This window comes from Balaenoptera acutorostrata, chromosome 6, assembly GCF_949987535.1.
Source record: "Balaenoptera acutorostrata chromosome 6, mBalAcu1.1, whole genome shotgun sequence".
Classification (NCBI taxonomy): domain Eukaryota; kingdom Metazoa; phylum Chordata; class Mammalia; order Artiodactyla; family Balaenopteridae; genus Balaenoptera; species Balaenoptera acutorostrata.
In genome coordinates this window covers 80,923,870-80,950,257 of record NC_080069.1, presented here as the reverse complement: position 1 = coordinate 80,950,257, position 26,388 = coordinate 80,923,870, and the positions used below count along the sequence as shown (strand labels likewise).

Genomic DNA, 26,388 nt, shown 5'->3' with positions numbered 1-26,388 from the left:
ATTAAAAATCAAAAGTCGTCTCCCAATAACCATTGGGTCCTGCCATATTCTACTTTATGTGGACTGTATCTTCTTAGCTTTTTCTTTCCATGTAAAGGATGAATAATGATTTCTAAATTTTCAATAAATACCTCAAGCTGTAAAGATCAGAACATGTTTTTCTTCCTCTTTTCAAGTAAAATGTTTTGATATTTCAACAGATGCCTTAGTAGAAAAATGTTATTTTCATCCATCTGAATGAGAGTTCATCAAGCACAGGGAAGATGAATAAAGTAGTCCCAAATATCATCATAATTATACTAGCAGATATGCTCAATTTATAAAACAAGGCTTTATTTGCATTAAATTATCAGTGTCTCCTCTTGGAGTCCTGCTTTATTGATACTATCTGTCCATGATATCCAAGGGCTATACATTCGTAATTCTGCACAAATGGACTATCTAATCTTTCAATCATCTAGGGGCAGATATTTAATCTGATGCCAGTTCCCAGCTGACATTCAGTTCTTCTGTGGATGAATACTCACAGGCAACAACATCTGAACATCAGTTTAAGCAAAACACCACCAAGGTAGATCTGTTGCCCCTCACCTCCATGCATACACTTGGCCCAAAACACGTGTAAAACTAATGCCAGTGTTTTGGATGATCTGCATGTTTTAGCACCATTGCCCACTTTAAGAATTTTACAATTTTGTAAACAGGATCAATAACTCATCAGGCCACATGTTTTTGTCTTGTTTTATCCTAGGTAACAGCAATATTTCCACCTTTAAAGTGCTTTCCCTTACACTGTTTTTTATGAGTAATTAAGATAATGGTATATCCCTTTATAAAACTGGCCATTTACTTCCTGTTATTTTTATAATAAAATAAAATATGGGGGCTTCCCTGGTGGCGCAGTGGTTGAGAATCTGCCTGCCAATGCAGGGGATGCGGGTTCGCGCCCTGGTCTGGGAAGATCCCATATGCCGTGGAGCAACTGGGCCCGTGAGCCACAACTACTGAGCCTGCGCGTCTGGAGCCTGTGCTCTGCAACAAGAGAGGCCGCGATGGTGAAAGGCCCGCGCACCGCGATGAAGAGTGGCCCCGCTTGCCGCAACTAGAGAAAGCCCTCGCGCAGAAACGAAGACCCAACACAGCCATAAATAAATAAATTAATTTAAAAAATAAAAATAAAAAAAATAAAAAATAAAAAAATAAAATATGGTTAATTTGGCCCAAGAAGGGCTACCAGATCTGGCTCCTATTTACCTTTCTATTGTCATCTTCTAACACCTCTCCCCTTCACTCAATCCAACCCCACTGGCCTCCTTTCTAGCCTCAGGACCTTTTCACTTGCTGTTCCATTTGTCTTGGCATTCCTTTTTTTCCAATCTCCCATTGCCTAATTCCTTCTCCTCTTTTAGATCTTAACTCAAATATCACTTCCTCAGAAAAAAAGCTTCTCTGACCTTCTCCAGTTCCTCTCCATCTGATCAAGCTGTTTATTTTCTAAGTTTTAAAATATTGGTATATTGGCTGCACCCACCACAGTGCCTGGCACAGAGTGGCTACCCAATAAGCATTTATAGAATGAATAAATGAATGAGTGAATACTGTGAAATAAGTGAAGAATTATTACCCTAATTTTCCAAATAATAAAACTGAAGCCCAGCTAAATTCAGCAATTTACCCAACTTTATACTATGAGCTACTAATAGAAACAAGATTTTTCTGACACTAAGCTCAGTGCTAGTTTCACTATTTGATACAAATCCTAAATAGACTTTAAAAAAAATCATAATTTGTGCTTAGAGTCATATTTTCAACTCTTATTAAAGTTTCAACTCCAACATGATTAACTGTAGGATTAATACCTTTATCTCAGCAATTCCTGAGCTTGTCTGAAGTTTTAAATTTTTTTTCTTAACATAAAAAGTCCATTGACCTTTATCTCAGCAGCTTGCCTGATCTTAAATATATGTCAAATAACCCAAAAAAAGAGAGTTTAAATAACCATTATGCCTAACAAGTAAATGTCTGTATCCATAAAATAGAAAGTTAGAAGTGATGTTTAAGAAAATGTACTCAGGAGGTAGACTGAGTTATAAGTATTTCTCTTCTATCATTCCTAAGTACTTACTGTTGACATAAAAGATAAACCAAATACAGTGTTGTACCAAAAGAATCATTGCAATGTTTACAGTATTTTGCAGTAACTGAAGACATATACTTATCTGGACAAATACCTCATATCTGGATAAATGAAGAAAAAGTAAGTGAATTTAATATATATTAATCTTCTATCTGCGGTGTCCACAGGACTAAAAATTAATCCATGAATTATTTTGATACTCCAAACACTGGATATTGCCTGACTGCGACATTTGTATCGCTCAAATAGAGGCAGGCAATTTAGTAGAAAAAAAGGCTTCACAAGTTTTCCTCCCTCTTAGCTCAAATATGGCGACATTCTGTAGCTAAACTGTGAAATAGGTTTAAAGCCCCAATAAACTAACGTGATAAAGACCCAGGGCGGAGAATGGTTTGGGCAGTTACAAGCATTTACTCCCATTTCAAATGTATCATATTAATTTGAATTCTTACAGTGACTGCAGTAGATATTCTGAAATGTCTCTATACTGTTACTTTAGTTACTGCCTAACTTCCTACCCCTCATCACACAGTTTAATAAACCCACCAAGAAAAGCTGAGTTTAGGTTACAGTCATGGCTAAAGGTACCCCCATTATAATATGGTCATATTCCTATTTGCAAAAGTGACCACTACACCCACCTTTCCCAAAACAAGCCTTGTGACCTTCCCCAGGAAAGAGTTCTCTGGTTCAAGAGACCAACCAAGGTATTCATGCTTTAGTCATTAGATCAATCATTTACCTCGTTACTAAACAGCCACCACAATAAAAATGACCTTTTGATGTACCAAAACCAGGAAAAAACATCTAACATTTCGTTTCAAGGTAGTTTAATGAAAAGGGTATAAAAATGAGATTTTCACAGAAGTAGGGAAAATAATATTGCCTCCAAAATCGAGATTTTTTTTTCGTACACCACATACCTAAATATGCAAACACCTTTGATAAATTTTCCCCACTCATATATCTCCTAAAGAGACACAGGCCCTGATAAATACAAAAATTATTAGCAATACTTACTAAAGATATATATGTTCTTCCTATAAAGGATCAAGATGACTAGAAAAGCTTCTCTATATTATCAGTAAGACAATTCTCAGGAGTCACCTTTAAAATCAGAGCTTGAAGGTACTAGAACTCAGGTCTGCTAAATGCCCGCTCATCGCTCTAGCCATACCTCTTCTTTTGAGGCCTCAGATTCTTCATCTTTATAATGAGGGGCTAGGTGGTACAATTGCTAGCAAACCTGAAACCCAACAGGTCTCACTACCTAACGGGGGCATTTACATTTTAGAAGACAATATTATAGGACTCCTCCAAAGCCATAGATTGTTGGAAGTGGCATTTGTCTTTCAAAACAAACAAATTACCATTAATTAAAACACACACATACACACCCTTTCTTTCCAACAATAAGGAATAACCAAATCTGATGCGATAATGTACAAGGCAGTGCCTTAATGGAATGCTGGATCCAGCAAGATTTAAGCAATAAATTTTATGGAACTTGATCATACTCTCCCATCACAAAGCCCTTTATGATAACACTCGAGTAAATCCATCTGGTTGAGTTAATAATTAGTTTAAATCTGTTACAAGTTAATGATGCATAGACAAGTCATTCCAGGTACATGATGATACAGCGAATTTGTGACACAAGTTACAGATAATATTTTGCACTGCCTTTCATTTTTCTTTATTTCCTACTCTGATTAGAAAACAAAACAGCATTAAAGAACAAATAAGACCTTCAAATAAGACCTATATACATACAGACTGGATTAAAAGGGGAAAAAAAGCAATTTCCTAAGGAGTTACATAGGGTTTCAGAAAGACCTCTCAAAGGTTGAGAAAGACCCCAGCCCATTTCTGTATTTTGAGCTGCCTGGTGGATTGTAAAATAAAGAAATGCTTAAGTAGGTAGCATATTTATTTAAATGTTTATGTGTAATACAAAAATATAACTATGATGTCCACCAGAGTTTCAGAATGCACAATGTATATTCATTCCTAGTGTACTTACTACAACTAGTGAAATGTAGTAATGAGAAATGAGATGAAAGTAAACAGACATTGTATTTCAATATGGCCGGGGTATGAAACTACATCTATAAGCAAATTGGAAGATATTTCAACATGAAACCTGGAGCCAAATGATCTTCAACCCATGCTTCCGGTATTCTATCCCCTGAGTAAGATCTTGGAGCTCATTTAAAGATTTATTATGTGGCCAGGGCCTTTAAATAGAAATTACATAAAAAAGCACAAATCTGTGACCTTCAACATCAACAAATACTTATATATGTGTAGCTATCCAAAGACCAGCCCCCAGTCCAAAAGAAAATAGACTGTAATTTAGCAAAATCTGTGTACTGAGGCTGGAATCATCAAAGCGCTATAGAGTTGAAAACGAGCTAATGATTCCTGTGTTTTGATGTTAATGAAAAGAGAGAAGGCTGAGACCAGAGTGGAGGGAGAGTGGCTTCTTTGGGGAGAGAGAGGCTCTGAGCTCTGGGGAAACAGCCAGCCTATCAGGTGTTGAGGAAGAACTGAGCACAGTGGATGCTGTCAACTCTGGCTGTATATTTAAGACAACGGATGCCCAGACCCCACACAAGGTCAATTAATCAGAATCACTGAAGATACCTTTAAAGGCTCCCGGGTGACTGGAATGTGAGCCAGGGATTGACGGCCACTGAGTCAGGGTCACTGAGGCTGGGGGATAGAAAAGGCTGAGTAAGCACAGCTCCAGTAATCAGGACCTGAGTGACTGCAATAAAACAGAGCCAGTTCCTCCTAGAACAAATCTGGTATGGGAGCGGGGTCGGGTAGGGGGTGTCCAGAGATAGGTCTCTCTCATGTTCACCAACAGAGGAGAAGAAAATGGCCCTGTAGAGGAAGGGACATTCAGATGATTAAAGCCACAGCAGGCTAAATTGAGACCATGTTCCTCTCCACCTGAGACTGCGCAACATTTCCACCCGGTGTACTTTATGGATGTTAACATTCTAAACAATTAACGTCTCTTATCACATAGTAGGGAACAGGTCACATCTCTGCTCAAAACTGTCTAATGGCCTTCCTCTTTCCTCAGAGAAAATCCAGTCCTTACTATGCACAGGCTACACAGACTTGCGCTAAAGTGTGGTCCCAGGGCCAGCAGCAATAACAGTATCGCCCGAGAGCTTGTCAAAACTACAGAACCTCCGGCTCCATCGATCAACTAAATCAGCATCTACATTTAAACAGGATCCCCAAGTGACTTTATGCACATTAAAATGTGAGAAGCTATAAAACAGATACACAACAAGTCCTACTGTATAGCACGGAGGATTATATTCAACACCTTGTAATAACCGATAATGGAAAAGAATCCGAAAAAGAATATACATATGTATAACTGAATCACTTTGCTGTACACCTGAAACACTGTAAATCAAGTATACTTGAATTAAAAAAACTGTGACAAGCACTGGCCTACTCAGTCTCCCCCACCTCTCCCACCCACCCCTATTACCTCTCTGCTACCTGACTTGCTCGCTCAGCGTCTTCTTACCAATCCTTCAATCTGTCAGGCTCTCTCCTGTTCAGGGCCTTTACACTGGCTGCTTCCTCTACTAGAATGTGCCTCCCCCAGATATCTGGAAGGCTCATTTCTTTACCTCACCTTCTTCAGATCTTTTCTCATGTCACCTCCTCCATGAAAACTTCCCTCACCATCCTGTTTACAACTGAAAAAAATTTTCCAGACATCCCGCCTTCCCTGCTTCCTGTGCACAGGACTTACCACCAGTTGACATACTTTTTTGTTTTCTATTCAATTGTTTATTAACAGTCTCCCTGTGATAGACTGCAAAATATGGCCAAAATTCTTGGCATCTCTTTCTGTGGAGGAAGAGATGTCTCTGCTTCTTGAAGCTGGGCTTGGTAATGTGACTTGCTTTGACTTATGGGATGTTAGGATATGGGACACGAGCAAAAATTTGAAAAGAGCTTGCACGTGAGAATTTCTCTCTCTGGTTGCTGGGATGCCTTCTTGTCGCTAAGGGAAGAAGCACAAACCAGGCTGCTGGAGGATGGGAGACCCATGACCAGTTACCCCCATAATCTAAGCCAGCAGCCAGCAGAAACCACAAGAACATGAGTGAAGCCATCCCAGACCAGCCAGGCCCTAGGTGACCCACCAGTTGCCTGAAGAACCTAAGATTCAACTCACAGCCTCACAGCAATAACGATTGTCATTTTAAGCCACTGGGTTTTGGGTGTTATGTTTTGAAGCAAGCTGGGGCCCTTGTAAGTTCCAAGAAGGTAGAGATTTTTGTTCCCCACTGCATCTCCAGCGTTTAGTAGTGTACTTAGCATAGGGGAGATAGTCTAAAATATTTGCAGTGAATGTTGAAGGACAGAATGATGATAGCAAAGGAAAAAACACACAAAAAAAACCCACAAGTGAAAGAAATAAAGGCCAGGAATGGCCTCCATCACTGAGAGACTAAAAGGTAGGAGCAGGACCTCCTAGGTTCATTAGAACCTTGTCTCTTCAGATTCAGGGTGAACTAAATAAGATTTCAACTACTTTGGTAACAGAATATTTTAGCAAAAAAAAAAAAAAAATCCACATGTTCATTCACATGCAGTGTTTCAAATTTATTCAAAATAGTTCTAGTTTCACGGTGCTTAACTTGTCTAAGGCTGCATAGCCATGTGACCTTTAGAATAGTTTTCACATTATGCAGCACTTACACTCCTCATTTTAAATTATTCCGATTTTTAACAGCTCGCAAATCGGCGAACCAAATCATTGCATGTTGCTTCAATTCTGTCTTGCCAAAGAAGAAAAATCTGCTGCTTTGGATTCATGTCAAGAGTTGGAAATTCAGGCCATAACATTTTAAATCTCAGATGTTCCCCACTGTGTCCACCTCACATAAATCAATAAGCACACAGATACCCACATGTTTGGGAAGCCAGTTCACTAACAACTAAGGCACAATGGTCTGTGGAATGCGGCGGCAAATTTAAGTGTATTCTGCAGCAGTGGGTGTCATAATCTGAGAGTACAGTGTGGTCCTTAGCAATGGCACAAACAAGTGCAATTGGCAAGCAAAAAGCAAGTTCGATATTAAACAATTAACTGAGGTACAAAGCTAACATGTTATTTTCATTTGATGGGAAAAAATAAAAGACAAACTGTAATACACTAAGTTTCTGTCTTCTTGGAAAAGGAAACAAACTCTCAATTTTCTCTAGTCTTACCAGTCATGGACAGGTATATCTAAACTCATGGAACAAGTCTCCTCTGGAGAGCTGGCGAGGCTGGAGAGAAGCAACTCGGAGTAATTAACCTCTGGGATCTTCAGGGTTTCTTTCAGGAAGTGCAAATCTCTAAGCAACAGAATCCCATACACACATTTGTAAATACCTAATATCTGGCTTCTGATTTTTTTAAACACATGTAATTATCACTTGCATAATGCGCAAAATGTATACTGGAGATCCATGAGGTCTTCCTATTAAGTCACAGGATTCTTATCTAGAGTATCACATAATCTTTCTCCCTCTTCCATTACCAATCTCCATCTATACTGTGTGCAAGGCTAAGGAGAAAGCCCTTGAACTTTTGTATTAGTGGGAACAGGCAAGGTTCCACAGTAGGAACAAATGAACCCATGAATCTCAGTGACTGAAAACAAGAAAAGCTTGTTTCTAGCTCATGTTACACATCCATTGTGCATTGGCTGGGAGCACCGTTCATCATGGCCCGCGAGGACCCGGGCCAATGGAGCACCCACCACCTGGAGCTTGGCAGATCAAAGTAGGGCAGATGGGGAGCTCAGTAAATCATGCACTGACTGTTAAGGAGGGGACGTGTGTCACTTCTGCTCACATTTCATTGGCCAACAGAAGTTACATGACCAAATAGGGAATACACCCACTTACACCCCAAATAGGGAAATACAATCCTATCACATGGCGAGGAGAAGAACTGAAAATATTCAGGGGATGGTATTAATGACGCTGCCGTCTCTATTCCCTCCCGGCCTCCATGGATTCACAGCCATTTATCCATTTCAGAATATTTTTCCGAGGGCATCTGAATGGCAGAGCACACTCTTCCAGGTACCATAAAGTACCAGAGTTTAAACAAAAGAGGTTTTAGCCACAGGCAATTTCATTTGAGGAAATGACGTCTGAGAAGGGCTTTGCCGAATGAGTGAGAACTAGACAGGAGGATGTCCAGGCAGTGGGAGCAACACGAGCAGGGGCAGAAAAGTAGGGCATGGTAGTGCATGTGCAAAGAATGGCAAAATGTTTAGGCTGAATGATATTCAGAATAGACGGGGTGGGGGTGCAGGGGGAAGGAGGGGGGAGGGGAGGGGCAAGAAGGGGGAGGGGAGGGGCAAGTGGGAAGAGGTGGGAGGAGAAGAGGAGGAAGAGGAAGAAGTCTCTTTGACCACAGTGGGTTCTGAAGAGATTAAACTGCCTTACGTGGCATGTTTTGAAGGGAAAGACAGTGGGACAGGATAGGACCGGCGCAATAGTCCAAACAAGAAGTAACAAAGGGCTTAGCTACAGTAGACCCACCTCAATGGAGAGAAGAGAATAGCTCTACTCTAGAATCGTATAGAGCAGAATACTCAGCTTTCCCATCTCCCTTTCATCTGACCCAGAAAATATAACTCACCTTTCCCTCTATCTGCCTGAGCCTGAAGGGACTGGTCATTTGAGGCTTAGAACTGATCAAAGTGACGAGGTCAGACGGGGAGACCCATCTCGATTGAGAGACTAGCTTTTGGCCATGTCACCCAACCAAGAGGGCATTCCTTTCATAATTAAGTGGAGTTAACTCCCAATGGATAGTTCCTCTATTTGTTCTGAGTTTATTTCCTATCTCCAAGGATATCTTTGAAGCCACTCCTTAAGGACTAAACTGCAGGGCTAAATTTATGTCTGTTTGTCCTGGAGCCTGTAATTCCTCCTCTCATGCAGATTTAACTTCAGCACTTTGGCCCTTCAAATTGGCCAATCCAGGTAAGCCCTTCCATGGTCGATCCAGGTAGGTCAGCCATGGGCCATCACAAGATTCTACGGCTTATATTATACAGAGCTTTAGGACCTGTCGTGTGCACCAAATCTGCTTATTTTTGCTACTCCCGTGCATTCCACACAGACAGTAAAATTAGCCTGTGATCCGAAACCTTCTCTTACTACTGACCAATTCCATCATTGGGGGGCCCCTCTGTGCTCTTCTTCCCACTGCTCCAGTAGATACAAGACTTGCACTGTCACCCCCAGGGAGATGAGCATAGCCAGCAGAGCCCCCAGGGTTCCCTGGGATCCCTGGAGAAGCCATCGCAGTCCTAGGATGATCTGGGACTTGGCTCTTGGGGTGGACGATGTCACACTGTGTACTCTGACTCTCCCACTAAGAATTCTCATGAAGTCAAAGCCAGAAAGAATGACCCTGCTGACGATGCCAAGATCTGAAACATTCAAAGATAAGGATTAGGCTATTTCCCAGGAAGCCCTGGACTTTAGAATCCATACACACATGACTCATCAATCCTCGATCACTCCTTTTTACCACACTCCCCTATAGAATATACTATGCACTGTTAGCCTTCCTTATTGACTGGGTAGTAGAATTTTTTGTAATTTTTCTCCAATGTTCAGATTTGTTTCTCATTTTATATACACTGCAGGACTATAATATACTTTAGGATTTGACCAATATTCAGTGATTACCTTTACACAGCCAAACACCATGCTACATGCTGTGGAATAATAATTAAACCCCTTACAAGGAGAACAAAAGAAAAAAAAAATTTACTAAATTCCCTGGGGAGATTTTGGGCAAAGTACTATTGGAGTCAAAGCACTGAAAAATCAAAGTGATGGTACCTGTATTTCCAGAGTGAGGTATAGTGGAGGTGACATTTGAGACGTGCCTTTAAGAAGAGAATTTCCAGAAGGGCAAGGGGTCAGATGAATATTCCAGGTGGAAAGACTGGCACAGAAACAGGAAAGGATTGAGTATAGTATCTGGGGAACAATGGTAAGTCCAGTTTGGCTTTGTTAAGGGATGGAGCAAGAAAGTTGATGGAAAAAGTATTTCAGGACTAGTAGATAGAGGCCTGTAAAAGCCCAGAGAAGAAATCTGTTTGTTTAAACACAGGAGGCAACTGGGGGCTACTGGTGACTTCTGAACAGGTAAATGTGGCATCACCAAAATTAAGCTTTAAGATCACCCTCTTCAATCTCAAGCTCAACCACTTCTTCCCTGTTGACTAGACTTCATTTACACCCGCCGGTTTCTGTTCCCCTGGGGCCTTTGCACCAGCTGTCTCCTCTGCAGGGAACTCACCCCACCCCAGACCTCCATGTAGTCGGCTCCTTCTTATTCAGATCTCTGCTCAAGTGTTCCCTCCTCAATGAGCTTCCCTAACCAGCCTATCTGAAGGAGTCCTCCCGCCCTCAGGCACTTTATACTCTACTAATGTATTTTGCTTTCCAATAGCAACTTATCATAATTTGAAATTATTTTATTCACTTCATGACTGCCTCATAGGTTGGCTCCTCTCACTATAAGCTCCATGTGAGCAGATACCTTATTAAAGACAGATACAGTAGGACTGGGTCTAACAGAATGGCTGACAAACAACAGGTACTCGAGAACTATTTTTTAGCAGCTTCATTGAGATAAAGTTCACATACCATATATTTATTTAAAGTATACTATTCAAATGTTTTTAGTATAGTTACACAGTTGTGCAAAAATCACAACCAATTTTAGAACATTTTCATCACCCCTGAAAGAAACCCCATACCCATGAGTAGTCTCCCCATCTCCCCACCCCCCAATCCTTTCAGCCCTAGGCAACCACTAATCTACTTTCTGTCTCTGTAGATTTGTCTACTCTGGACATTTCATATAAACAGAATCATACATGCATGACCTTTTGTGACTGGTTCCTTTCACTCAGCCAGTGAAGTGTTTTCAAGGTTCATCCATGTTGTAGCCTGTATCAGTACTTCATTCATTTTTATTGCAGAACAATATTCCATCGTAAGGATACACTATATTTTGTTCATCCATTCATCAGTTGATTCACATTTGGGTTGTTTCCATTTTCTGGCTCCTATGAATAATGCTGCCACCAACTTTTGTCTGCAAGTTTTTGTGTGAACAAATGTTTCATTTCCCTTGACTGTATACTTAGGTGTGGAGCTGCTGGGTCGTGTGGTAACTCTATGTTTGTTTAATGTTTTGAGGAACTGCCAGACTGTTTTCCAACAGTGGTTGCACCACTTTGCATTTCCACTGATAGTGTTATGAGGGTTCCAATTTCTCCACATTCTTGTCTACACTTGTGATTATCTGTCTTTCTGATTATAGCAATCTAAATGAATATGATGTGAATTCGTATCTCATTGTGGTTTTGATTTGCATTTCCCTAATGACTAATGACGTTGAGCAACTTTTCATGTGCTTATTGGCCATCTGTATATCTTCTTTGGAGACATGTCTATTCAGATCCTTTGTGCCCATTTTTAATTGGGTTATTTGTCTTTTTATTATTGAGTGTAGGAGTTCTTTACATATTCTGGATGCAAGCCTCTCATCAGATGTGATTTGCAAATATTTTCTCCCATTCTGTGGGTTGTCTTTTGACTTTCTTGATGGTGTCCTTCAATAACTATTTTTAAAATAAAACAATGAGTAAAACTAATCCTTTAAGACAGAAAACTATCACCAGTTCATAAGTATGTGGCAAATTAGTGGCAGGGCAGGACCTAGAGGAGAATTCAAGTCACCTGTTTCCAGCCTTGAGTTTTGTTTACTGGTTCTCAGCATTGCCCAACTAGCCCAGAAGCAATGACATCATCCTATGATGAGTCAAAGAATGCAGCATTTGGTAAATTGGCTCATGAGCACTAACCAAATGGAAAGATGCCCCAAGGTTAAAAAAATAAAGAAAAAAGGTTTTGCTGGAAGCTAGGCTGTCATAAATCTTAAGTGGCCTACAATTTAGTTTTCTCTTGAAAAACTCTGAAATTGATGAATGGGTCCCACACACACACCGAAAAGAAAAAAAAAAAAAATTAGTTAAATGCAACTAGAATAGGCCCAGGATGAGTAAGCAGTAAACTTCTAAACTTGTAGTTACGGATATATGCTTAAAAGATTAAAGGCTCTGAAATTGTCTTCCCTCCCTGCACTGCATTCAAACTCATGAGCACTGCCCAGTTTTATTATGGTTGAGAAACTTCAACTAGTGAAAACAAGGTACAAGCCTGGGAACATCGATATGGAGAGAACTGGTATATTTTTACAGCTGTAAGAGCTTCTCAGAGTAGAAAAATACCAGACCTTAAGTACTTATTACAAAAATATCAGCCCTAAGTACTTAGTACAAATATATATGATATATATATGTGTGTGTGTGTACACACACACACACACACACACACACACACTGGGAAAGGCAGCAGGGAAGGACTTGCTTTTAATAAATCTTAACCAGTTTCAATGCTGGCAGGGTATCCACAGTGTAATTTTCCCAGGATAGAATTAACCCCTTAGATAATGCACAGAAGATTCAACTAGAAACTTCATGCTTCTTTTGTGATGCTAATCCTAACCTAACAATCAGATTCACATATAAATGCAAACAAGATTAATCTAGTATTGTAGACAGCAACCTAAAAATATGATATATTATTCAGAGAGCAATTTATAAATAATTTAAAAAACACATTTAAAAATATATCCATATTCTTACAAGGCAGTAAAGTTAGACTAAGAATACATAAAAGACATGTTCAGAACATAGCTTCATTATACTATAAAAAATATATGTGAAGGGCAGAATACATGACGTGAATAAATTATAGGTATAATTATTTATTATAATAGAAAGTAGACTACATGACAACTTAAGATAGACGCAAACATAAAATGTGACATCATATATACCATTTTTAAATCATCCTTAAATATTATTTCTGGCTTCACATTCTCTGTTTACACTCTTCCCTCTATATTCAGTGCTGAATGCAATCTTCAGTTTTTAAATCAAATATGGGAAGGCTCATTTGGGAAGCAATCCCCCATGAATCTATCTTTATCCCTTAAGTTGATACAGGACCTGCAGTGCAAATAATAGTGCACAGATATGTAAAGTAGAGATAATACCTAAATTTATCCAAGGAGAATTGAAGTATGGGGCAGACTTCATGTTTATCTGCCTAGTGGGTATACCAGCACAAAATACTTGTAATCCTTATCTTATCCAAACTGATAACCCTGCCAATATCACAGCCTCACAGTTTCTTGATCCCATCCAGTCCCCTGGCCTTCACCTGTTCTCTATCTGGTCAGCCCACCTTGGACCTTATCATCATGCAGAATAGCTCTAACCTAGAGCTTACAAAGAAAATTACCCTCTGGGATGGCTCCCATCTTTCCACTTCTACCACTCTTATCAAACTGGCTTTCCATTTTTATTTTGAACCTTTATACCTGCCTTATTCCTTTGGCTCCCCAGTCCTATTTTAGCCCTACCATCTTTCTCAAAGCTGGGACACTGTGGTCTATCATTTCAAAGACAGTATCCCTTTGTGTTCGAGAACCATTCATCTCCATCACCCCCAGCTTCCCACAGTCTCTTGTTCCCTTCTATCTCACTCTGATACATTCTAACTCCCTGTTTTGTCTTTATCTAATCTCAGGTTCCTGAGCATTAGTGACAAAAGCACAAAACAATATAGATTGGTTCATTTTCTCATTCACTTAACCACTACTTACTGAGCAATAACTATGTACAAGCAGCTATTGCCATTGCCGTTTGGCAACTCTTCTCATTAGGCATTGGCCATTAATTCCTATCAGAATTTTCTGGTAGGAGCACTGGAGCACCAGGCCACCAATTTCACCCAGTTCCCCCTCTCTCTGCAGGTGACCTTTACCTCAGAACCAATAGTGAGATCCAGACCGTTGTCCACACATGCTCACTTCCTTTCCTCCCCAATGTGAACTCCCTAAAGCTCCATTCACCTTCATTCTTCTTTAGGCTCAAGGCACCAATGTCCCTCTTCCTTTCCAAACCTATTCCTCTCTACGTGCACCCTTCGTGCTTCCTGTCCCAAGTTCTCACTGTGCTTTTCCTATGCCACCCACTGTGCTAGGTGCTGGGGACACAAATAGGAATGAGGCACAGCCCTGCTTTCCCAGCTAGTGGAAGAACAGATATGCAATTACACACTCACACACAAACACATGCACAAATACACATTCAATCAGGGTGACCATATCATTTCTCTGCCAAACTCAGACATGTCTGAAAGTGAAAGGGATATAGAAAATACTTAATGGAGGTGAACTGATTTACCGTAGGCATAAACCAGTGCTGTCCCCGGCAAAATATGATTATGGTCACACTAATTACAAGATAGTGTGGCACCTTCGATTATGCAGCCATTAAAATTTGCCTAAAATTATTTAGTAACATTGGAAAAGGCTCGTAATACAACGTTAAGTGAAAACAGTATATAGAAACTGAGCATAACTTGGTCGAAAAAAAAAACAAGACATAATAACTGACATTTATTGAGTATGCAGTATGTGCCAGGCGCCGTTCTAACTACTTTCAACTAATCCTCACAACAACCCTATGAAGGAAATACTATTAGATCTTTTTCACACATAAAGAAACTTAGGCACAGAGAGCTTAAGATGCTTGCCTAGGTTACCCCGGCTAGGAAGTGGCAGTATTAGGATTCAAACCCTTTTGGTTGTAGACCTATGATCCTAAATACTCCAGGACACTGATGAGATGAAGGGAGATAAGGTAGGTGGGCAGGCAGATGTGCAATGAAACTCCCCTTCACTGTTCAATCAAGCATTGGTGCTAAGAGCACGGGTAACCCCCTTGTCCCCAATTCTTTAAGCCATGTTTCAGTTCTCACCTCCTAGATTCTCTCTACAGCACTTCTCTGTAGTGTGACCCTCTGTGGCTCTCTGACTCTGTGTCTTCAGGGCCTCCCCGCCCCCTTCATCTACTCCCTTTATCCCTTGCCTTCTCCACGGAGACATTCCTTCAGGTTGTATTCCCAGCCCTCCTCTCTCTTTGTGCTTCACATCTTAGCATCCTATGCCCTTCCACAGTTTCACTTATATTGAGGTGGTGAGTGCCAGTCTTCACTTCCTTCCTGCCCTAAATTCTCTTCTTCCTACTGGACATTTGCATCTGCATGACTCTCTACCTGCCAACAACACTAAGGCTGATCCTACCATGTTGTTCCCAGCAGACTGCCCTCATTCTACAGACAAGTCCCCATTCTCCGGGTCCCCAGGCTATAAACTTTGCTCTCTTCACCTTCTCCCTTCTCCTCAACCTCCACTTGCATTTGGTTACCAAGCCATGTTGAATCCACCTGTATAAGAGCTTCTCAATCTATTCTCTTTCCATTGTCACAGGTTTTGTGTTTGTTAACAATAACTTTTCCCAACACAATAGCCTCTCTGCCTCTTCCAGGTCATTACGCACAAGGCTACCAGAGAACTCCTCCCAGGCGGGACTGAACCATACCGCACTACCTGTGGCTCCACTGGTACTTGTCTTGCTTAACAGTAGTTATGGATAAAAATGTCCTAGGTCCGTGGGCTTCCCTGGGGGCGCAGCAGTTAAGAATCCGCCTGCCAATGCAGGGGACATGGGTTCGAGCCCTGGTCCGGGAAGATCCCACATGCCGCCGAGCAACTAAGCCCGTGCGCCACAACTACCGAGCCCGTGCTCTAGAGCCCGTGAGCCACAACTACTGAGCCCGCATGCCACAACTACTGAGGCTGCGCTCTAGAGCCCATGAGCCTCAACTACTGAAGCCCACGTGCCTAGAGCCTGTGCTCCGCAACAAGAGAAGCCACCTCAATGAGAAGCCCGCACACCACAACAAAGAGTTGCTCCCACTTGCTGCAACTAGAGAAAGCCCGTGCCCAGCAAGAAAGACCCAACTCAGCCAAAAATAAATAAATAAATAAATTTATTAAAAAATAAAAAATGTCCTAGGTCCTTGGGAGCAGAGACTGTCTTATGGATTACACGGTGGACTCTCATGTGTGTTGAATCAATAGGTTGTTGCCTCCTTCTCAGGGACCTTCAATATAATTCTTTATCTTCCTTGATAATGTTGAAACTCCATAGCCTAGTCATTTAAGGCCTTATATAATCTGATTTGCAGTAGATTTTTTTTTTCTTGTCCTATATCTCCTTTCCCTTATTCTAGTAGTAGCATCCTCTTTTCTTTTAGGGAACTGTCTCTCCCCATTTGGTGGGTTGCCCATCCAAGGTCAACATCCCCCTCACTTCAAGGCTGGACATGTGACCCAAGCTGACTCACCAAAACACCACCACCCCCGGAAAAAAGTGATTGGCCTGCAAGTGGAGATATGACCCAAGCAGGAAGAACTGGAATCTCTTTCAGGGGTTAATTTCAATACTGGGTAAGAGAGGTACTAAGAATCAGAAGAGCTTTACTGCCTGTGGAAAGGGCCTGACTGAAAATGAAGCTAATACAGGAAACAGATAAATAACTGACATTAGCACTACCTCTGGCTTTTCACCTGGGCAGACCTACAATCGCTTTTCTGAAACTCTTGAATCTAGATGTGTTTCGGAAATTCGTAATTCTTCAGATAAGAAAAGTACAATGGGGCACATGCTGGAGTGTATTATACAGACCTCTATCTGGATCAAGGATAACATCCTCATAATCAAACTCAGTAACAGATTTCTGCAACCAAACAAATTAATGCCCTAATTAATGTCAGTTTAGGTCAGGATAGATTTTTGCCACGAAGAAAGTACAGATCAGATAAGGTTTGGTTGCAAAAAGGTTCAGCTTCTGCTTTCAGAACTGCACATAAAGGCACGTGGATCTGTTTACACCAACAGATTCCCTGTTTCCTTATCTGCTTATCAGTTCTATTTAAGCAGTATGAGTTAGGTTTTTGACACTTGTACTCAAGGGTCCCATCTGTATTCTTTATGGGCCTCTCTGTATTTCGGTTTTATTCTCCACTACTCTTCTATACGTAGCTCACATTTGAGTCAAATTTAAAAGACTATGTTTTGATTCTCTCTATTAAAAAAAAAAAAATCATGTGACCTCCATGTTGCATATGCCTTATAAATCAAAGCTGTCCAACCAGGAGATGGGGAACCTTAGCTGGTTGATGTTCTGGTCAGATATCCCAGCCCTACACCGCTCTCCAAGACTCTCAAGGGAAAAGTGTGGCTTTCCCTACCCTCAAATGGGAGAATCAGATGCCACCCTGATTCCTCCCCCTTTCTGCTTCCACCAGATCCCCAGGGGCAATCACCAGAAACTGGAAAATCACCAGTGATTTTCCCCCAGGAACCCTGGCATTCTCTTATTTTTCCTTTGAGCAGCCTTTGCATCTCCGTGGAGTCCTTATAGATCATATAATGCTTCCTATGTCTTGTTTTATTTATATATTCATGTTCATTATTAGGGCACTTGATAACACAGCAAGCCTGTGAGGTGGATGGAGCAGGTGTTAAGGTCCCCAATGTGAAAAATCAGGCACTGAGGGTCAGGTTGGTAAATAAATAAAAGGTTTGAAGTTTCACTCAAACCTCTGACTCAGTCTGGTTTTCTTTCTGGTCTCTTTTTCCTCCCAGGGTTAACCCAAACTGAAGAGTTTATTGGCATGGATTGTTCCTTCTTGGTACACTTAGATGGAGAGATGTAATCTGTTGAACTAGTGAGAACGTTGCATGAGTAATTTCACTTTAAACTATGTGCAAATTTAACTTTGATAAAAATAGAAATTCATAGATATATACGTATGTATCTTATAGCATGCATGCGTGTGTATAAGCATTCATTTTTACCACCCATGAAGACAAAGTCAGCTTCTTTGTCATTTAATCCAACCTAAATTAGCCAAGTGATAAAGTCCTAAGCCAGAGCGATGCCGGGAGATACTTTAGCCTTGGGGAAAACCCAGACACTGCTTCACATAACTTGAACCGACAACACAAATTCCCCTCCCTGCCCAGGGGATGTTTCTGGGTCAGGACTCCCTCCCTTAACCAAAGAGTCAGACATTGCTGGACATTTTCCCAGCACACTACCCTGCTTCTCTGGCTGACCTTTACAGTTAGGACCTCTGGATGTAAACTCATGAAAGATAGCAATAAGGCAAATTCAGCTGCCTTGGGGCTCACAAAAATGCAGTGTTTCATTTCAAACAGACCCCGAAAATCCCAATGGCCACATACAAGCCATTCCTAGTCTATGAGGTTAAAGCAACAGACCCACCATCATCAGGCCAAGCACTCTGAACTGCTTTTTCTCATGAATGGTTCTCCCACTCATAAGAACTACGCATGTGAGAGTGGCTAGCAGAGGTCAAAGCTAAAGTTCTTGGGCATGGAGGTCAGAGCTGAGGTTCCTGCCTGGTGCAAAGGCAGATGCATCACACAAGGATCAACCTGGGAATCCCACATCCATTTACAAATGCCTAAGGATATAACTAGGGGAGGACAGTCCACTCCCACACAACCTACCAGACTAGCCCCATCCCCTATTTCTAAGGCCATCCATGAGCACCCAGAACTCACTCTCCACTGTGTACCAGCACTTCAAGCATCCCACATTACTCACAGGTCAAAACCAACCAGCAGAGTGGGAGACCTTCAGGGCATTGCTGAGCAAGGTTCTTCCTGCTAAAGCGTCTCTTCCTGCTGATTTGGAAAATGCTTCTTCTAACCTTCCTCAGGTAAACCACATTCAGAATTAAATGAAATATGGATTTAAATATGATCTATCATAATATACCAAGGCAAGATGCTTTATAAAATATTCAGTCTTCAGGTATTTTTTGCCCCTTTCTCCCATCTCCATTGAGCTTATCCTATACTATTTAATGGACTACAGCAAAGGTCAACCAGGGAGGGGAGCATTACCATGGGAAATCAGCCAGAATTGTTCAGAACCCAACGGAAAACTATTTTTAAACTATTTTAAATTGTTAGTTGAAGTGGAAAGCCAGTTTCCCTGTCTACAAAGCTCTGATTTAGCTCTTTTGACTTGGTCATCAAAAATGTATTTTCCTGATCTTCAATGAGTTGCATCTTCCATTATAGAAATGTCTTCCGTTCTCCATATCTAAATAAAGTCTGAATCTCACTTATTTCAGATTCAGATTCAACAAACCTTCCACGGCAAGCTTAACTATATGCTGGGCAACACAGAATCGACTCCCTCTATTATCTAGAGATTTATCCTTTTACAGATGAAGGAACAGGGGCTCCATTAAGTTCAGTGACTCTCCTGCTTTCCTGGATCTTGCAAGTGGCATCTGCAGAGCTTCCAAGTCTATGCGCTCAATGGCAACACCAGGTAAAACATTTTTCCCAGTATTGCTTGCAGCTGGCTTTATCTTTCTGGAATCTTGCTCAAGATAAGTTACAAGGTTTGGGGAGGGGTTTTTGCTCCTGGTGATCTCAGTTTGGAATCAAGGATTCTAAGCACCTCACAGAGGGATAAATACAGCTGTTGCATACTGCAAACAACCTTTACAGAGGACCTTCTCCCTGGGTTCAAATAAGCAGAAGTTAATTCCTACTGGTTTGTAGATTTTCTCCAAACAAAGGTTCACAATTAACATTATGTCAGGTCTTATTCCTTTATGTCTTTTCTATCCTCTAACCACTATACCGCTAGTTCAAAGGGTCAGAGCACACGATTAGGAAGGAAGAACTAGGCCTGTTCTTCCATCCCTGTGCAGGCCAACAGGCAGACGTACCTACCCTCAGCCACCCGGGGTACAGAGGTCGAACTAAATATTAAGAGGGTTTGGAGTCAGGGCTTGTAAGGGAAGAAAGGAAGGGCTTTCTAGAATTTCAGAATTTCGAGGCATAACCATTCACAAAATATAAACATTATGTGAAAACCTACCAAAACAAGCGCTATCTCTATAACCAAAGACAAGAAAACCTTCATTATTATTCCCTTCCAGGAAGTCAAGTATGTCCTTTCTGCCTATTGTTTGCTTACTTGCTCTTGTGTTACTCTCCATATCCTATCTTTCGTGAACATGAGAGGCATGCCTATTCTTTTCTGTAGAAATCTCCAGGCCAGAAATTTTACCTCTGGTGGCTTTTAAATGCTAAGATGCTATACAAAACATGATACTGAAACTCTGAATAGACAGTCAAAACCGTACCTTTACTGTGGTGGAAAGTGACTACCTTATTCACCTAAAATATTATACAGAAAGATATCAAAAATACTACCAGGGGGCTTCCCTGGTGGCGCAGTGGTTGAGAATCTGCCTGCCAATGCAGGGGACACGGGTTCGAGCCCTGGTCTGGGAAGATCCCACATGCCGCGGAGCAACTGGGCCCGTGAGCCACAACTACTGAGCCTGCGCATCTGGAGCCTGTGCCCCGCAAGAAGAGAGGCCGCGATAGTGAGAGGCCCGCGCACCGCGATGAAGAGTGGCCCCCGCTTGCCACGACTAGAGAAAGCCCTCGCACAGAAACGAAGACCCAACACAGCCAAAAATAAATATAAATAAATAAATAAAATTTGAAAAAAAATACTACCAGGATATTAAATGACTTTAGAAACAATAACAGGTCTCAGTTCCAATCTGTGACATATAAGGTGGGACCCCCCCCCAAGCCCAAAAGGGTAAAAATAGGAGAGCATTCCAGAGACATTTGCAAATAAATTACTGCCCTCAACTGAACCACAGCTGGTTTACTGATGGAAAGAAAGAATAACAAAAGGATGGCTCTTACAGTGCAATGATATTGCATGTGTGAACTCAATTTACCACCTGCAAGACTTAGCTTAGGTTATGCTCCTTTGATCTACAGAGGAAATGCTTTACACTGTAAGAATAGCTGATCTTTTTACTCTGGTTAGGGCATGAGTTCAACGGGTTCTCTGTCACCTCTGTAAGCACTCAGTTTCCTCACCGGCATTGTAAAAACCACAATAAATCATGTTTGGTGTTATTTGTATGTAAACTTTCTTAGTATTACTTTTTAAATGAAATCCATGGATCTTCACTAGAAGGCCCTTTGTAAAAAGTCAGGCCAGGTTGCAGGATACTGCAATGTTTGCTTCTTCACAAGTGGCTTCTGTGACAATTTCTTCTCCCCCACTCTGCCAGGTTCCGAACTGTGTAAGTTCTATTTAATGAGTTTATTTTGATACAGATATTTCTGCTTTCGTAATCCCTGAAGCTTCTCAGGTTCAAGAAGTCCAGGTCGGCTTGAACTAAGTATCTGTGAATTAAGACTGGATGTTTGCTTCCAGTCTACTGAGCCACTAAATCAGAATTCAGGGAAATGGGGATTTTACTTACTTCCTCGTTCCCCCCATCCTCACAAGCATGAGTAGGCCTGGACCAGACAGTCCTAGGTCTGAATCATGCCCTTACCACTGTCTAGCTGGGTGACCCTGTGCAGGTCAACTTCTCCAGAGTATTAGGTTCCCTGTTGCTGTATGTGAAGTAATATCCATCAAACACGGTCGTTTTGTGGATTATGAAATAAGTGTATGGTCAAGAACTATTCTTCCAAATATGCCTGTTTTATGAGAGATGCTCAACGTTAACTGAACCTGAGTGATGCATCTGGAAAGATTATTAACATGACTACTTTTATTGTTAGCCTTCCCTGTTACATTCTCCAGTCACGTGCAGCACCCAACTTCAAGCTCGTGTAAAAAGACTTGAACAGACTCAATGTTTTCTTCCAGAGAAAAAAAGAAGCAGGTAGAATCCTACCAAGCCATTAGAATGAAACTCTCCTGAAGATGATAGGCACTCAGGCAAGAAAATCTGGCTGGCTGTCCCTTCCTTCCTTCCTGGTGTGTGTTGGTCTCGGGGACGGGAGACACAGATGATGCCCCTTGCCCTGGTCTCAGCCCTGCACAAGGTTGGCTTCTCCGCAACATGCTCTCCCTCTGGACCCGCAAAGAGCAGCAAGACCTCCCGCCCCCGCTCCTCCGATGCCCCCAGTGCTCTTTCTAGATGCGGCAACAGCAGCTCTGCCTGCTCTCGGTGCCGCGTCCCCAGGCAGCCGAGAGTCCCCGTGCTAGAGCACTTGTGTTCCTGGACATGGAGCTCGACAGCATCAGAAACCGTCTGTGCTCTCCTGCTCCAGTGGCCCCAGCCGGCACCCTCCTCTCTCCTCATCCTGGCAGGGCAGGCAGGGCGCGTGCAGCCGGAGCAGTCCCACAAGCGCGTCTGCTGTGAGGGCGCCCCCATCACCCTCGCCTCCCTACCCCAGCAAAGTCTCACCAGGGTCAGGCCAGGGCCCGCTCCTCGGGCCAGGCCGGGAGAAGCGAGTGGGAGGGGTATAAGGATGGGGGTGCACTTTCTGGGACCCGCGTATACAGCCTTTGTCACCCCATTTCTTGCAGGAAAGAGAGCGAGGAAGCCAAGACCGTATGGAGGTATCTCCAAATCTGTTGCGCTTCCAATACACCACTCAATTCACGGTCCCCCAGCCGGGCAGCTCTGCCCAAAGCCCGCGAGCGGCACCCCACAAAAGCCCCGCGCCCCGCTGCCTGCCCAACTCTCGCCCCACCGAGCCTCCGCGAGGGCAGACTCGCCGTTTTCCAAAGCAGAGCCCCGTCAGCGGTCTCGGAAGTTCTCCCACCTCCCGCTCCGACTCCCCAGTTGGGAGCCCCACGCGGATCCAGCTCGAGAGGCGAAGAAGCCGGGAGGTCTCCCCTCAAACCTTTGCTCACGCCGGGTCCGGTGCCCTCTTCTCTCCCTTCTCCAGTCTAGCTCCAGTCCCAGCGGTTCTCTCCCCCCTAGAAGAGGAAACTTCTTTCTGGACTAAATTCAGGTCCGAGCAGGAAAGGCTTTCCCTTCCCCGCCTCCCCCTTACACCAGCTCTCAGAAACCACAGGGAGCCGGCACCAGGGGCGCGCTTACCCTCTACCCCCCAAAGAGCCCACTGGTCCCCGACTTTCCACTGCAAAAGTTCCGGTCGGGTCTGAAACCACCAGGAGGGTATGTACATTCGCGATTCTTCTAGAGACCCTACCTATGCCTCGTGACTTGCAAGAAACAAGCAAACAAAACACAAACCCCAGCAACTTTAGGGAGCGAATGAGTGTGTGTGTGTGTGTGTGTGTGTGTGTGTGTGCGCGTGTGTGTGAGAGAGCGAGAGCATCGCTCAAGAGTTAGGGCGACAGCTGCAAGAGCACATCTGGAAGAGGGGGAGGGGGATTGACGAGGAGGGGACCAGCGCGACTCCCCCCAGCCCCCACCCCTGCCCTCTCAGCTTCAGGGCCGAGAGCCCGAGCAGCCAGCGGTTACCTGTCCTAGGTTGATGAATCCGTACTTGCTGGCTATGCGGTTGGCCTCCGGGAAGCCGCCGGCGATTTTGACTGCCCAGTGGTTGGTGTAGACGCGCGTCCGGCACACGGGGAGCAGGCAGCCCCCGAGCAGCGCCAGCACGCACAGCAAGTCCAGCCGTCCCGGGCAGCAGCAGCGGCTCCCCCAGCCCATGGCCCCGGCTCTTCGCTGCTCCTTCGCTCGCTCGCTTGCTCCACGCACTAAGCTGCGCGCACAACTAACTTCTCCGGCCTGGGCCGCCCCGGCTCGCAGCCCCCGGCCGCCGCGGCTCGCAGCCCTGGGCGATCGGCAGGAGGCGGCGAGCCCCGGCAGGGAGCAGAGCAGCGAGCCTCGCGCCGACTCCTAGACCATCCCTGGGGCTCCGGGGACCTGTGCTCCCAGCTCTCCGGCCCGCGGGGCGGTCGGCCGGCGCTCCCCGGCTCGGGCGCAGGAGGCGGCTGAGTGGGGCGGGCGGGCGGGCGCCCTCCCGCAGCTGGGTCTCGCCGGGCTCGGCTCCCGGACTCTCCGACTCGCCCTCGCTCCTCCCGGGGCCCCCGAGCGCGGCGGAGGCGGCGGTGCAGGCAGCGGCGGGGCGCCCCCTCTGCTGGCCCAGGTTCCGAGCGCTCGCTAGCTCTCTCCCCGCGCTCCCTCCGGCTCCGAGCGGCGCGCCGGGAGTGTAAGTGGCAATGGCAGCAGCACCCGCTCTGCATAAATGACTCCCCCCGCCCCGCTCGACACCCCTCCTTTCCCACATCTCCCTCCTCCTCTCCCTCCTCCGCCCGCCCGAAAGCGGCCACGGCCAGGCGCCAACCAGGTCCTAGCGCCGCCGGGTTCTTCAGGCTGTAGCCTCCAGGGTCCTGGGCAGCAAAAGCGAGTCTTTCCAAAGGGCTGGGAAGAGAGCCCCGGTGTGGAGGTTTTACCCCCTTCTCTCCCCTCCCTCCTGGATTTGTATTAATTTACCGCCACTTCCCGAAAGACTAAAGAGATTTACAAGCTGGTTCTAGTCAAGTGCCCCGAAGATTCATTCATCCTAGCTCTGAACCTCCTCAAACAACGAGGTATTTAAGGAGGTCACTTGCGTGTCAATTGCCGAACAAATAACCCGAGATTTTCACTTCGTTAATTCTTCACGCTTTTCAGCAACTGTTTATTTTACACATTCTGCTCCCGAGAGAAGCTACCACACAGGACCGTAAGGCGCATCGACTCTTGCAAAAGCCAGCCACGGCGGTTCCAAAGCCGAGTCTGCTGCCTGCTGACTTTCGAAATCCGTGCTTCCAATACTAGGCAACGCCACGGAAGAGTAAAATTCCAGTCGCGCAACTGGGGAAAGATGTTTCTGTGTATATTCGGTATGAAAGTGGATGGAGTTGTTGGGGCCAAGGAAATAACTTCATTCATTCGTTCCACTGAGTCTGATGAGGGCTTCTTTTTCTCCACCAAGGGAGAAGTTTTGCAACTTTTTCAAGCACGGCCCTGTAACAGTGAGAGACTTTGATAGAAAAAGGACCACAGAGGAATTTCGAATGAAATAAATGTGTGACTGCGCCGCCTTCATTGCTGTATCTTGCGCTGTGACTGCAGCAGGCAGGAGGGAGCACGGATTAACCCGCTTCTGCTGAACCACCTCCCCGCCTTTTCTGGCACAGGACGATTTCTTGTGACTAGAAAACGTACCCCTTATGAAATAATTCAATTGACCTTAAAAGTATTCACTCGGTCCCTAACCCGGGCCCCCCTTTTCCCTCTCCTTTTCCCATCCCCCATTCTCTTTCTTCCTAGGCATTGGTTAAATGTATTTGAGGGTAATTAACCCATCCCACCTATAGCTCTGGGTAATGATTCTTTTATCTGTCTAGGGCTTTACTTATCTCCCTTATCCTCTCAGCTGAACCATAGCTGCAGACACAAAACATGTAAATTTTATAAAATTCATAGTTAAGTTCATAAAATTATCATTTTATGACATTTTACACATCGTATAATGTATGCCCTATTATTTAATCTTGAAAACAAACCCACCAAATAACCTTATTCCCACACTACTGACGAAGAAGGGGAAGATCAGAAGAACTAAATCATTTGCAGAAAGACATGTATTTTACTCATTTACTTATTTGACTGGTTGGACACATATCTTTTGAGCACCTAGAATGTACCAGGCATTGTGCTAGATACTGGAGAAAGAGGAGGAGGGGGAAGATGGGGAGGCACCAAGGACTAGTGGAATTCAGACTCTCTGAATAACTCGAAATGTGGTTTATTGTTATTGTTGTTATTTGTAGACATTAAAGCATAAGTACTATGCTTATGCTTTGGGCTTTAGAGTTTTGGTACAGCCTTGCTACTGGCTAGTCCCTTTGCACATTCCCTCTTCAACCTGGAGCCTAGAAAGCTTACAACCTATTAAGTCACCGTTAATTGCCACCCAGACTACCTGCATCTATTCACAGGGACATTGGATTATGCCTCTAGAAGCTGATGGATTTCACATGGGATGGGGAGACCTCAGCCAAGATCCAATTCTCAATATACGCCAGTCAGCCGTATTGAAGAATTGAAGACGTTTGCTGTCAGATTGGAGGGAGAGCCTGTCGGCCGATGATCCACAGGAGGGTGGCCACTGCGAGGACTACACAATCTACTTCATGAGTCGAGTTTGCAGCATGGCCTGTGGGTTTCTCTGTGACTCTGGGCCATTATTGTTTAGGACAGCAAAGGCAGCACAAAAATGCTTCTCTTTGAAAGCTATGTTGCCTCTGGGCTTCGACTTCTGCATGAAATGAAGGGGCAGCACCACACCAGGTCTCCTGAGGCCTGGAGGTTGTTTCCTAACAGTGGCAAATTTCTCATTGAT

General features: G+C 43.8%; 1 protein-coding gene across 9 annotated transcripts in view; it reads right to left on the bottom strand.

The window, feature by feature from the left end:
- Positions 1-24,210, bottom strand: part of PCSK5 (proprotein convertase subtilisin/kexin type 5) — a 475,211-nt gene extending 451,001 nt beyond the window's left edge. For 6 of the 9 annotated variants that reach the window (XM_057548453.1, XM_057548448.1, XM_057548449.1 and 3 more), the window contains exon 1: positions 23,514-23,712. In XM_057548453.1, the coding sequence (XP_057404436.1) occupies positions 23,514-23,705 (192 nt within the window). In that variant the 5' untranslated portion in view covers positions 23,706-23,712. Of the gene's footprint in view, positions 1-23,513 lie in introns of all 9 variants that reach the window. The other 3 variants (XM_057548456.1, XM_057548455.1, XM_057548451.1) reach the window with 3 other exon arrangements.
- Positions 24,211-26,388: the final 2,178 nt, after the last annotated feature.